At 35.8% G+C, this 13,993-nt stretch overlaps 1 protein-coding gene across 2 annotated transcripts in view; it reads left to right on the top strand.

The window, feature by feature from the left end:
• Positions 1-13,993, top strand: part of ZFC3H1 (zinc finger C3H1-type containing) — a 54,279-nt gene that overhangs the window by 2,329 nt on the left and 37,957 nt on the right. For both annotated transcript variants that reach the window (XR_010148079.1, XM_509222.6), the window contains exons 2-3: positions 4,311-4,727; positions 13,798-13,862. Coding sequence is in view for 1 of the 2 variants with exons in the window: in XM_509222.6 (XP_509222.2) it covers positions 4,311-4,727; positions 13,798-13,862 (482 nt within the window). In the remaining variant the exon portion in view is untranslated. The remainder of the gene's footprint in view (positions 1-4,310; positions 4,728-13,797; positions 13,863-13,993) is intronic.

Here is a 13,993-nt window from a genome sequence, read left to right as displayed (position 1 = left end):
CAGGAGAACCGCTTGAACTCGGGAGGCAGAGTTGTAGTGAGCAGAGATTGCACCACTGCACTCCATCCTGGGCGGTAAAGCGAGACTCCGTTTCAAAAAAAAAAAAAAAAGGAAAATTATATAGATATTTAACTTTTTAAAAGCCAGCAAATGGTTCTTCCAAGAAGGTTAGAAAACCTCTGCCCACGGTGTTTCTTAATCCATGGATTTGTGGTCTATTTTGAATCCAAAAGCCAGAAAGGCTATTTAAGCATATATATGTGTATGGTTTTTATTTATTTATTTATTTATTTTTGAGACATAGTCTCGCTCTGTCGCCCAGGCTGGAGTGCAGTGGTGTGATCTCGGCTCACTGCAAGCTCCGCCTCCCGGGTTCACGCCATTCTGCCTCAGTCTCCCGAGTAGCTGGGACTACAGGCGCCCGCCACCACGCCCGGCTAATTTTTTATATTTTTAGTAGAGACGGGGTTTCATCATGTTAGCCAGGATGGTCTCGATCTCCTGACTCCGTGATCCGCCCGCCTCGGCCTCCCAAAGTGCTGGGATTACAGGCATGAGCCACCGTGCCCAGCCAATGTGGATGGTTTTTAAATTTTTTTAATTAAAAAAAATTTTTATTAAATTTATTTAAAAAAATTTTTTTTTGGAGAGACGAGGTCTTGCTATGTTGCCCAGGCTGATCTTGAACTTGTAGCTTCAAGAAATCCTCCTTCCTTAGACTCCCAAAGTGCTGGGATTTATAGGCGAGAGCCACCAGTTTATATGTGTTTTTTAAAGGTACAAAGATGAAACCTGTAGTTTGTATTAGGGAAACAAATGAAAATAAGTAGTTGCAGTTTAGTATAAAAAGTTGAAACTGAAGTATGTATATAAAAAAGTACTATGGGAGCTCAAAGGTTTTTCTTAAAATTTTTATTCTGTATTAGAAAAGGGGGAGGTGAGTGGGCTTTCTCCTTTTGTCCTCTTTCTGCGTGTTTATTCAATACTATTTTGGGCCTCTACCATAGACCTTTATTAATTGGTAAGCTTGCATGTTTTTATTAGTAAACTGGCATATGATGTTGCAAAAAAAAAAAAAAAGTACCAGAAAATATCCAGTCTGCTTGTGTGACTTTGATTTCCGTAGTAACTTGTCATAAATAAGATATCTTGTTGTTTTTCTTTTCACAGATGCTGCACTTAAAAGGATGCTTGTTTTGATGTCCTGCTCATTGTTTTCCCTATGAAGTATCAGTAATCCATCCTAGAGGTGGTGTTCTTTTTAAGAATTTGAGAAGGAAAACGTAGTTCCCAGCTACTTTTATATAATGTGAGCAAACAAAATATTTGTTACAACACTTCATTCAAATTTATTTAATATCAAGGTTGTACTCAGTTTAATTCATATTTCCACTATGTGATTATAATAATACCTTTTTTATTTTACAAATACTGTATAAAGAAAGAATGCAGGTTACTCTGTAGCATATTTCTGTAATTTAGAAGTAAAGTAGCCTGAGTATAGGGTTTATTTCTATTTTTGCCATAACTCCTTTCACTGTAATAACTAAGATATGCTAGTTGCAACTTTAAAGAAAATAGAATAAACTAGATTCAATTGCAGTTCTTATTTTCACCCTTAATTTTTCTTAATGATAGACACTTTGTCAGTACATCTTAGCATGTCTCCCTTGAATGACTACTCTTTTAAACTTTCAAATCTGAGGAGAGCTAACATAATTAGGCTAGTGTCTCTCATCAGTAAAAAGTCATTCCATTTTCAGCTGCAGCTGAAAAGGTTGAATAGCACTTCTTTTTGTTTAAACCAAGGTTCAGTTAGAAATTGTATCTTGACAAGCTTAAAATTAAATCTGGTTAAGTGTTGGTTTGATCTTAGGATTCTGTATAGATAGGGATAGATTTTCTTTAGCCTTGAAGGAGATTAGTCAGTTATAGTTGTAACTCAATTGCTTTTCCTTATTTTTCTATTTAGCATTTTTGTTAGTATATTTAATCATTTCCCTTTCTTTTCTTTTTTTTTTAATTGCAGTTGTGCCTTTAAATGGCTCCAGTGAAAAGTAAGATGTAAATGCAGATAATTACAGAACTTACATACAAAGAGTGCGTAAGAGGGGAAGGGAGAGTGAGAAACTCAGGCTTCACAGAGGTGACACTTGAATTGGGGTTAAGTTGAAGAACAGACAAACTTAGACACAAAGCTATGCAAAAATTGTGATGAACAAGGAAAAAGTAAGTTTGGAAAGGAAAGCACAGGTCAGATTATATTTATTCTCAGGATTTTGGACTTTTTTATTAGGGAAATTTAAACAAGGGGAATGATCTTATATTTGTATTGTAGAAAGATTACTCTGGCAGCAGCAGTATGAAGGATGGCTTGTAGGAGATAAGAGAAATATCTTATCACCAGGGTAAACTCTCCTGTGGTAGGTAAAACTGTGGAGGTGCATTAGAATGCTCAAAATGAGAAAGAGGCTAAGTAGTGCTCCCTGAAGAGCACCATTATTTCACAAGTTAGAGAGAAAAGACTCAATGGAGACTTAAAAGACAAAACACAAATAGGGAAACAAAGGGAGATGCGGAGTTATGGAAGCCAAGAGAGGAGTGGTTTATGGTGTCAGATTCTCAGAGGGGTCAGGTAAAAAAAAATAAAGTTTGAAAACATTGATAGGGAAACTTAGCCACAGCAGTCTCTCTAGATTAATGGGACAGAAACCAGATTCCATTTGGTAAGAAGGGTACAGAGAAACTAGTTTTCTTTCAGGATACTTGGCTTTAAAGAGATCAGAGAACCAGAGATTTACTAGAACAGTTTTGCTGTAGAACTGTTAAGATTTTCAGATTTACTTATTGCTTATTTTTGTTTCTTAGATGATGGTAATTCTCATTTTTAGAACTGGTCATCAGGAGAGTTTAAAAACCTTTTCTGCTGCTTGTCCTGTGAGGAGTTTAAACAGAAGAACCGTATTTGGGGTACTGTATTTTACATCCTAGCCAACTGAAAATAATCTATAGGCTGGGTGCAGTGGCTCACACCTGTAATCCCGGCACTTTGGGAGGTCAAGGTGGGCGGATTACCTGAGGTCAGGATTTCAAGACCAGCCTTGCCAACATGGTGAAACTCCATCTCTACTAAAAATACAAAAATTAGCTGGGCATGGTGGCACGCACCTGTAATCCAAGCTACTCAGGAGGCTGAGACAGGAGAATTGCTTGAGCCTGGGAGACGGAGGTTGCAGTGAGCCGAGATCGCACCACTGCACTCCAGCCTGGCTGACAGAGCGAGACTCTGTCTCAAAAAAAAAAAAAAAAAAAAAAAAAAACAAATCTATAAATGATGTATTAAAACCACAGGAGATACTGTCTTTTCTCTTGCTAATATCTGGCCTGGAAAAATGAGGTATAACAATTCTCGTGTATGAATTGTTTCGAATAAAAATTGTAGTTTGAAATTTTGTAGCTGTTTCTAAGGAAGAAGTTACCTTTTGTGTATCACTGTGTTAGAGAAGAAAGTAAGAACGGTTGCTTCAGATTATTTTCATAACATTTTCCCTTGTCTGTAGGAGAAAAATAGATATATTTTGAGTACTATTTTAAAGTGTTTTTTTTTTTTTTTCTTTTTTTTGAGATGAGGTCTCCCTCTGTTGCCCAGGCTGGAGTGCAGTGGTGTGATCTTGGCTCCCTGCAACCTCCGCCTCCTGAGTTCAAGCAATTCTCTTGCCTCAGCGTCTCAAGTACCTGGGACTACAGGCCTGCACCACCACGCCTGGCTAATTTTTTTATTTTTAGTAGAGATGGGGGTTTCACCGTGTTGGCCAGGCTGGTCTCGAACTCCTGACCTCAAGTGATCCTCCTGCCTCGGCCTCCCAAAGTGCTGGGATTACAGGCGTGAGCCACTGCGCCTGGCCCCCTGAAGTGTAAACTATCCGCATCTGTGACAAAGCATTCAGTTTCTCCCCTCTTCCTTCAGAAAATAATCTCTAACATACAGCTAATTATGGACTTTCCTGGCACAGAAGGAATGATGCTATAACCTAACTAGGTGGACTGTCTGTGGATACTACTGGTAATTATGACACTAGTGATTTTGTAAGTGGACTGTTTATATGGTACTTATTAAATTCAAATATGGGCACATAATGAAAGTGGGCATTAGCTGCACATACATTAAATGGAATTTAGTAATTTAAAAATATCGATTCATTTTTCTTGAAAAATTAAAAAGGGAGAAAATTCATCTATAATCTAAGTTTTTTTGTTAAATTTAACTGTGGAAAATTTTTGGAAACTGGTTTCCTTAATATGCTGTTCAGCCAAAAGTTTTGGAAGGTCTCCATCAAGAAAACAAAATTATTCATCAAAAAATGAAAACTGTGTGGAAGAAACTTTTGAAGATTTGCTTTTAAAGTATAAACAAATACAGTTGGAACTAGAATGCATCAATAAGGATGAAAAACTAGCATTGAGTAGCAAAGAAGAGAATGTGCAGGAAGATCCTAAAACATTGAACTTCGAGGACCAAACTAGCACGGATAATGTCAGTATTACAAAGGATTCAAGTAAAGAAGTAGCTCCTGAGGAGAAAACACAAGTCAAAACTTTTCAGGCATTTGAATTAAAACCACTCAGGCAAAAATTGACTTTACCAGGAGATAAGAACCGTTTGAAAAAAGTTAAAGATGGAGCAAAACCACTTTCCCTGAAATCCGACACTACTGATTCTAGTCAAGGTAATGGAATTAAATATTTCAGTTAGTAATGACTCTTCTTCCTCTAAAGTAGTAACTACTTGTTTTGGCAGTGTACTTCATTGAAATGATTGTAATTATCTGTAAATTCTTTTGTACTTTCTATGTAGACATTCATATCATTGAATAATTACTGATTTTGTTTACTTTTAGTCTTTATTTATTTATTTATTTTTTGCCTGACATTCTGGCCTCTATAATAGAGTGTTATACATAAGTGATAATAGTGGACACCTTTGTTTCCTAATTTAAAGAAAATGGTTTTGACATTTACCATTAAATATGATGTTAATTTTTTTGTAGGTATCCCTTATTGGGTAAAGGAGGGTTTTACTCCTATTCCTGGTTTGAAATTTTCAGCATGAATGGATGTTGAAGTTTACAAAATCTGTTTTCTTCATTATTGGGATGAGCATCTAATTTATTTTAATTTGTTAGTGTAATGAATTATATAATTTATTTCTAGTATTAAACCACCCTTGTATGCTTGCGTTTAATACAGTTTATGATATACCATTTTAAAATCATGGATTTGGCTTGTTTTTTCTTTTCCTCTTTATTAAGATATAATTTATATACAGTAAAATTTATCTTTTAACATTATAAATGTATAAGTGTGTAGTTCTTCAGGTTTTGACAAATGTAGACAGTGGGTAACCATCACCAGCTACCATTAAGATACAGAATTCTTTCATCAACCTCAAACAGTTTCTCCAAGTGTCTTTGTAGTTATCCCGTCCCTCAGCCCTTAGTTCACCTGGTAACCACTGATCTGTCCCTATAGTTTTGCCTTTTCCAGACTGTCACACTAATGGAATCATACAGTATATTGCCTTTCATTATAGCTTCTTTCATTGAGCATAATGTGTTTGAAATTCATTCATGTAATTGTATATGTCAGTAGTTCTGTGTATCCCATCATACTGTAGTTCATCCATTTCCCAATTATGTTTGGGTTTTTCCAACTTTCGGCTATTACAAATGAAGGTTTGCTAGTGTTTTGTTTAGAATTTTTTATGTGTTCAGAGCCTGTAATTTCCCCCCCCTCTTTTTCCTTGACAGTTTTTAGTGTAAGGTTATAATACTCAAATTAGTTGGGGCTGTTTTCATCTTTATTCTCTGTAATAGTTTAAGATTGGAAACATTCTGAGATACTTGGTAGATCTTGCTGATAAAAGTGTCTGGGCCTGGGTGGAGTTTTTTTCTGAGAAAGTTTTAATCTAACTTTGTGTTTTCTATTTCTGTTAAGGCAGTTTATGTAAACTCTATATTTTTTGTAATGTGTCTATTTCCTGTAAGTTACAGAAGTTATAAAAATTGTTCTTAAGAATCCTTTACTTTTTTATCTGTAGTATTTATAAGTTGTACCTTTTTTTTCCCTGCTCTCTTCTTTAATTTCCCCTGAAATAAGTACATAAGTTTTTAAACTCAGTTTTCAGCCTCTCTCCTATTAAGATCATTTTAGGCCATAAAGTTTGACTTTAGTTCTGTCTCAAGTTGGGTTATTTAACTTTTTTCATTCATTCTGAATATTTTCTAATTTTTATTTTTCATTGACTTGTAGGCTGCTTGGAAGTATGTTTCTTCTAAACATGTAGGTTGTCTAGCAGTATTTTTTATTGATATCTAAGTCAATCATACTGTCAGAAAATAAGATTGCTATGATAACCAATCTTTTGAAATACTTGGAGACTTCCTTTATTGTCTAGTATGTAATCAGTTTTTTGTAAGAGTTCTGTGTATGTTTGAAATGAATTTATAGATTACTTGAGCTTTTTGTGTTGTTCACTTTTTTTATTTTTTGATATGCTTGATCAGTTACTAAGAGGAGTTTGTTAAAATTTGCCAGTATGATGATGGATTTGTGATTTTTACTTTTTGCTTTAAATACTTTGAAGGTGGGTAATTGAGTCATTATGTAGTGACTTTATCTCTGATGTTTTTGCCTAAAAGACTATTTTGTCTTCTATTAATAGCCACATCATCTTTCTCTTTATATAATTTCCCACTCTTTCAGTCTTTCTGTATCCTCATGTCTCGGATATTACTTGTACATAGTATAGAGCTGGTTTTAATTTATAATTCAGTATGACAATCTTTGTCCTTTAGCTTGAACATATAGTCTACTCACATTTTTTATGATTATTGACATTTGGTTTTATTTCTTCTTCTTTTTTTTCTTTTTAGGCTCTTATTTTTCTTCACACAATTTTTTTTCATTTGCTAGTTTGGAAGTTGGATACTAAATTTCTGGTCTTATATTCCTACCAGTGTTTAAAGTTAATCAAGAACCTTACTCTTTCCCCGAAATACAAAGAATGATATTTGCTTAGCTTTGCCTATATATTTAGCACTTTCTTGGTTCACTCTTTGTATCATGTCTGGAATTATATATGTATAAATATATTCTCTGTGTGTGTGTGTTTTAGATAAGATCTCACTGTGTTGCCCAGGCTGGAGTGCAGGAGTATGATCATGACTCAGTGCAGCCTTGACCTCCTGGGCTCAGGTGATCCTCCCACCTCAGCCTTCTGAGTTGCTGGGAGCACAGGCATGTACTACCATGCCCGGCTATGTTTTAAAAATTTCTGTAGAGATGGGGTCTCAGTATGTTGTCTAGGCTGGTCTCAAACTCCTGGGCTCAAGTGATCCTCTTGCCTTAGCCTCCTAAAATGCTGGGATTACAGGTGTGAGCCACCATGCTCTGTGCTTAAATACATTCTTTAGACTTTTTTTTTTTAATGTGTTTTTGCTGGGTGGAAAACGATTTCCGTTTACTCTTTTTAAAAGATATTTTCCCTGGGTTTAGAATTCTAGGTTGTTTAATTATATGCTTTTTGTTTGTTTGTTTTTGAGACAAAGTCTTTCCCTGTCATCCAGGCTGGAGTGCAGTGGCACTATCTTGGCTCATTGCAACCTCCGCCTCCTGGGTTCAAGTGATTCTCATGCCTCAGCTTCCTGAGTAGCTGGGACTATGGTACATGCCATTGCGCCTGGCTAATTTTTGTATTTAGTAGAGCTGGGGTTTCGCCATGTTGGCCAGTCTGGTCTCAAACTCCTGGCCTGAAGTGATCCGCCTGCCTTGGCCTCCCAAAGTGCTGGGATTACAGGCATGAGCCACCACACCCAGCCCCTAATTATATTCTTACTGACAATATTTTCTGGCTTCCATTGTTGATTTTCAAAACTCATCTATCAGTCTTAATGGTTTCCAATTTGAAGATAATCTTTTTTCTTTGGTTGTTTTAAAGATCCTTTTTGTCTTTGATATTCTGTAGTTGAACTGTGTGATGTGCTGATTGTAGATTTCTTTTTATGTATCCAGCTTGGAATTTGTTGTTTCTTGAATCTGGATTGGATCTTGCAGTGGTTCTGAAAAAATGATCATTATCTCTTAGAATATTATCCCATTCTCTCTCTTTTTTGGAACTCTGTGTAGATGTATGTTATGTTAAGTCATCATACTTTATCTTTCATGTCTCTTCATTTCTCTAAGTTTCTGTCACTTTGTAATTGACAAATTCTGGAAAATTTCCTCTGATACATCTTTCGTTTTACTGATTCTCTCTTCTGCTGTATTCGATTTGCCTTAAGCCCACTTACTGAGTTTTAAATTTCAATTACAGTTTTTGTTTTACTATTTCATTTTTGTTTTGTTTTCAAATCACTTTGATCATTCTTTCCACTTTTCTTCTCCCTGCTTATATTTTCAGCTTTATCTTTGTTTCTTTAAACAAATTAACCATAGGTCTGTTTTGTTTTATCTCCTATCCCTGCTAATTTTCAGTATCTCAGGTCTTTGGGGGTTTGATTTCTGATGTTTGTTTTGTTATTACTCATTTTTGGTACTTTCTTTTCTTGAACATTTAGTGATTTTGTTTTGTTGTAATATGAGGTGGTCATTTTTTTTTTTTTGAATTTTAGTGGTGGGAAGTTTTTGAGACCTGGGACAAAGATGCATTCCCCAGAGAGAATTTGCTAAAGACTTCAGCCTTGGAATCAGTTCAACCCTCACTGGCTGTCCATATGGTGTGAATTTGGTTGCAGACCTAAGTGATGATTATTTTGGGTTGCACATTCTCAGGGAGATGCCTTTCTTTCCCCTCTTCAATTTAGTACTATGATTCTACACAAGCAGTTTTGAGAAGTATAACACAGAGGGATAGAAAAGACACAAATCTCTATCATGGAGTATAATATGAGTTATGTGTGAAAGCCTGGAGTAACACGGGAAGGATTAAATATCCTCACCTGGATTTAGAAAGGTTTCATAGAGATGTAAATGTTTGATATACATCTGGAAAGATGAATCTTTTCCACTGGGGAAGTCAGAAGGAATCAAATGAGTAGACAGGCACAGAGGGCTTTTTAAGGGCATTGAGATTAATCAAATATGTATGCAGTGTGAGAGATAACGGTATTTTTTTGGTGAGTGGTTGGACATAAAATTATAAAAGGACAGGTTAGTGTTGGATTGGGAAGGCCTTTAATATTTTGCTAAAGAATTTGAATTTTGTCTTTTAAACGTTGGGTGGGCTATTAAATATTTTTAAGCAAGAAAATGATGTGATCAGATGTGTGTTTTGGAAAAATAACTGGCATCAGTATGGAAGAGTGATTGGAGGAAAATCAAAGAAGCTAAAATGTCATCTGAATCAGTAAATTATATATATAAGTGTTTCTACATGTGTATTTCCCCACCAATCCTCAGCAAGACTCTACTGTCAAACTTATGTTATTGGTGAGCCTTTTTTCCATATCTCTTGACAACTCTTCTATACCTTCATAATTTTTGCAGGCCTTTTACTCAACCTTTATTATTGTCCGTATACAAGCTTGCTTCTTATTGGAGGTGATCACACTCAATTCCAGCTTTTCACTTTCTGACCATAAACTTGTTTGTAATCCATATCAGTTTTCACTTCAGTTCTTTCACCCTGAGGGTAATGACTGTCTTGTTCATGGCCATTTTGTTTTAACTTGTTCTCCTGGCTCTAACTTCTGCCTTCTCTGGGACCTTGCTTTATTTATTCTGCTTTATCTTGAACCATTGTCTCCTTAGGGTGTTCTTAATATATTTGACTTTTCCATCCAAAAATGGAAATCCTCTTCCACCTCATCCTACATTCTCTCTTAAATTATGTCAAGTATTCTTCCTCTTTTCAATAAGACTTCTGAGAGGTCTAGTCTGTACCAGCTTTTGACTTTACTTCTCATTGCCTTATTAGCCCAATACAGTTTGCTTTTCTACCCCCATCACAATACTGAAACTACTCATGGTAGTTTTCTGTGACCTAATTGCAAATTTTAGTGGATGTTTTTTATTTCATTCTTCCATTTATTCAAAAATTAGTTGAGCACTTTATTCCAGGCTCTTGGAAATAAATTGGTGAACAAAATAGTCACTTATGTTTTCATGGGCTTACATTTTAGAAGGCAAAACAGTAAACATGATGTGTAAATTAACTGTTAGGAAAGAGAAAAAGTATAGCAGGGTAGGTAGGAAAGGGATATTGAGGATACAGGTTGCAGCACTAATAGGGTGGTCAGCATGTTGTGTATTTGAAGGTGAGATTTAAAGAAAGACTTTGAAGACAGTAAAGGCATAGCCAAATGGATATCTGGTGGAAGAGGCTTCTATGCAAAAGGATTAACTAGAGCAGTGATTTTCAAAGTGTGGTTCCTGGGGACTGCGTTATCTGGGAACTTGATAGAACACAAATTCTCAGTCTCTACCTTAGATCTATTGAACTGGGAGCTCTGCAAATGGGGCCTAGCAATCTCTATTTAACCAGCCCTTCTGTTGATTCTGCTACATGCTGAAGTTTGGGCATCGCTGAACTAGAGAAATGACCATAATACAGAAAGATGCCTGACATGTTTGGGGAATAACAAGGAGTCCTGTGCTAATACAGGAGAGTGAGGGGAATGAATAATGGGAGAGAAGGGATTAGAGATGGCAGGAGGGGGCAGATCTTATAGACAGAGCCTTGTAAGAACTTTGTTTTTTTATTCCTAATGAAATGGGGAGCTCTTACAGGGTTTTGAGCAAAGGACTGACATAATCTTTTTTATATTTTTAAGGCATCACTCTGGCTGCATTGCTGAGAATATTCTATTGGGGGTAGACATCTCTACTATATTCAGTGATATGTTTCTTCCCTTGAAATTTTGGGATTTCTGCAATGGATTTTAAAAATAAGTTTCTGATTTTTGTTTTCTGTCTTTTGTTTGTTTTAAATAATTACTTTTCCTGTGTAATTTCTTAATTCGTCATGTCCTCAGTGTCCCATTTTCTAGGGATATTCTCATTATTATGGTTTTAACTACTACCTGTGTGCTGGTGACTTTAGCTCACATTAGACTTTCAGTTGGTAATATTTTAAATACTGTGTGACAAGAACAGTGTTCATTTTGGAGGTTTTGAGTAAAACTTGAGATAATTTTATTGTACAGACCTATGACAGTGGTAGAACAATGTCTAGCTACCCATTTGATCAGTTTAAACCTGCATTTATAATCTTTGTGTAAAGTTATATTTATTGTCTGAAATTTGTATTTATTGAATTTATTGTATTTATTAATTTTTTTTTTTGAGACGGACTCGCTCTGTTGCCCAGGCTGGAGTGCAGTGGTGTGATCTCAGCTCACTGCAAGCTCCACCTCCCAGGTTCACACCATTCTCCTGACTCTCACTGTGTTGCCCAGGCTGGAGTGCAGTGGCGTGATCTTGGCTCACGGCAGGCTCCACCTCCCAGGTTCACACCATTATGCTGCCTTGGCCTCCCGAGTAGCTGGGACTACAGGTGCCTGCCACCACGCCTGGCTAATTTTTTGTATATTTGGTAGAGACAGGGTTTCACCATGTTAGCCAGGATGGTCTCGATCTCCTGACCTCGTGATCCACCCGCCTTGGCCTCCCAAAGTGCTGGGATTATAGGCATGAGCCACCACACCCAGCCTATTGTATTTATTTTTAAGGTAGCAATGTAGTCGTAAGATACCTGCTATGTTAATAGATACTTGCCTCTATGCTACGTTAAAGGGAGGTGCTGCCATTTTTTATAGACAAGTGAGATCCTAATCAACCAGTAGATTTCTCATGACTTAATGAAACTCATAAGTTTCTCATGTAGGAGAATAATTTAGTGTTTAATGTTTCCCTGTTTATTTTTGTGTAATAGTTATTACTATTCTGTTGTTTTTAAAAGCGTGATCATTTTTGCTACAGTGGGACATATGCATTTCCCAAAATTACCACACTGCAAAATTATGCAATAAAAACAATAGGTTGTGTGGAGAAAATGGGGTTAGAGGAACAACACTCAAAAACTTTGTCCGTGGCATATAAAAAAAAGATAGGAATAAATGAAAAATGATAGCACAGCTTTGCATGTGAAATGGAGAAAAAAAGTGTGAAATATTAAAGTAAACATGTCAGCATTCCATAAAATAGACCTGAAGTACACCTGTGGAAGTGGAATATTTGCTACTTATGAGTTATTATGAAGTAAAACAAGGAGTGTTACCTGAAATCAGACAGTAAATTGTAATACCAGATGTGGATGGCTGTGGCTTATAACACACGCAATGAACTTGGGTATTTGATAGATGTTTGAAGTATATGTTGTTTGTGTATTCCTACATGGCTCAGATCACTTGGGTGCAGTTTTCTGCATTCTTAGTGTTTCTCTGAGACAAATCACACATAAGTAAATATAAATTTGTGTTATGCTCAAATTCTTTTCTTTTCTTTTCTTTTTTTTTTTTTTTTGAGACAAGAGTCTTGCTCTGTTACCCAGGATGGAGTACAGTGGTACAATCTCAGCTCACTGCAACCTCCACCTCCCGGGTCCAAGCGATTCTCCTGCCTCAGCCTTCCGAGTAGCTGGGACTACAGGCGTGCACCACCATGCCTGGCTAATTTTTTGTATTTTCAGTAGAGACAGAGTTTTGCCATGTTGCCCAGGCTGGTCTTGAACTCCTGACCTCAGGTGATCCACCCGCCTCGGCCTCCCAAAGCACTGGGATTGCAGGCATAAGCCACTGTGCCTGGCTGCTCGAATTATTTTCTAATGTATCAGTCATGTTGCAACAAAATCACATTTATAGACTAAGCCTTTCAACAGAACTCATTTGTCTTGAAATTTGATCATTGCCTTCTATTTACATTGATTTAGATGCTAGATTAGTCATTTATTTATTGAATAAGTCACGTATTCTTTGGTTCACTTGAGCAGTCAAATTAGGATGTTTGGAACATTGACAGGTGTGGTGTTATGGTAAAAACACTAGACTTAAAATTAAGATCTAGTTTAAATCCTAGCTTTGCAATTTCAGTTTTGTCATCTTAAGGAAAGATTTCTGAGTTTTTAACATAATCTGTTTTAGCTACAAAAGTATCTCAACAGGATTGTAGATATTCTGTAACTTTATTATGTGATGTTTAAAGCTGTTGTAGATTAGGTAATATATAAATGTAAGATTTTGTACATTATTTCATCAGTCATCTGGGCCCAAGGCTAGATATCTGGAAAAAATGTATGGATGGACTTAATTTTATTGATACTTAAGCTGCCTCTACTGATGCTTTTCTAGGTAAATGACCAATTCTCTAATGCACAAATCCAATACAGTCTGTAAACATTGCATTCATTCCAATTTAGAGGACTGGATTAATTTAGTCATCATTATATTCTATCAGTGTGGATAATCCACTTGGTAATTAAGTGTTGCTGCTTGTTTCTATGCTTTATAAATTCTCTTCTCATTTGAAGTGACTATTTCTAGTTCAGAAGTCATTTTATTAAAAGTGTGGCTTTATTTTAATATTTTGAATCATTTTGCCTTATAACTTTCAGGAATGAGGCTGATAAGAGTTTGTTCAGATTTTCATTCTCTTTAATGGTATTTCCTTTTGGTTGAGAGATTGAGAAAATGAGACCCTTTAATGATATCTTTTAAAATAATTACCAGATATTATATAGGATTATTTTATTTTAGATTGTGGCTATCTTTTGGATTATTCAAAAGATATTATTTTATTTTAAAGGATTACAAGATAAAGAACAAAATTTAACAAGAAGAATTAGTACCTCAGATATTCTGTCTGAAAAGGTAAGATACTGCTTTGTGAGACTATCATCTCTGTAAGACCCATTTTTGCATTGCTTTATTTTGTTCTTTTGTAAGGGAAGTCTATCTTACTTTCACTTATTTTCTTTCATCATTCCTATAACTCCATTTGG

Source organism: Pan troglodytes, chromosome 10 (genome assembly GCF_028858775.2).
Source record: "Pan troglodytes isolate AG18354 chromosome 10, NHGRI_mPanTro3-v2.0_pri, whole genome shotgun sequence".
NCBI lineage: Eukaryota > Metazoa > Chordata > Mammalia > Primates > Hominidae > Pan > Pan troglodytes.
Note: the sequence above shows the minus strand (reverse complement) of the source record. Positions and strands in the feature narration are given on the sequence as shown.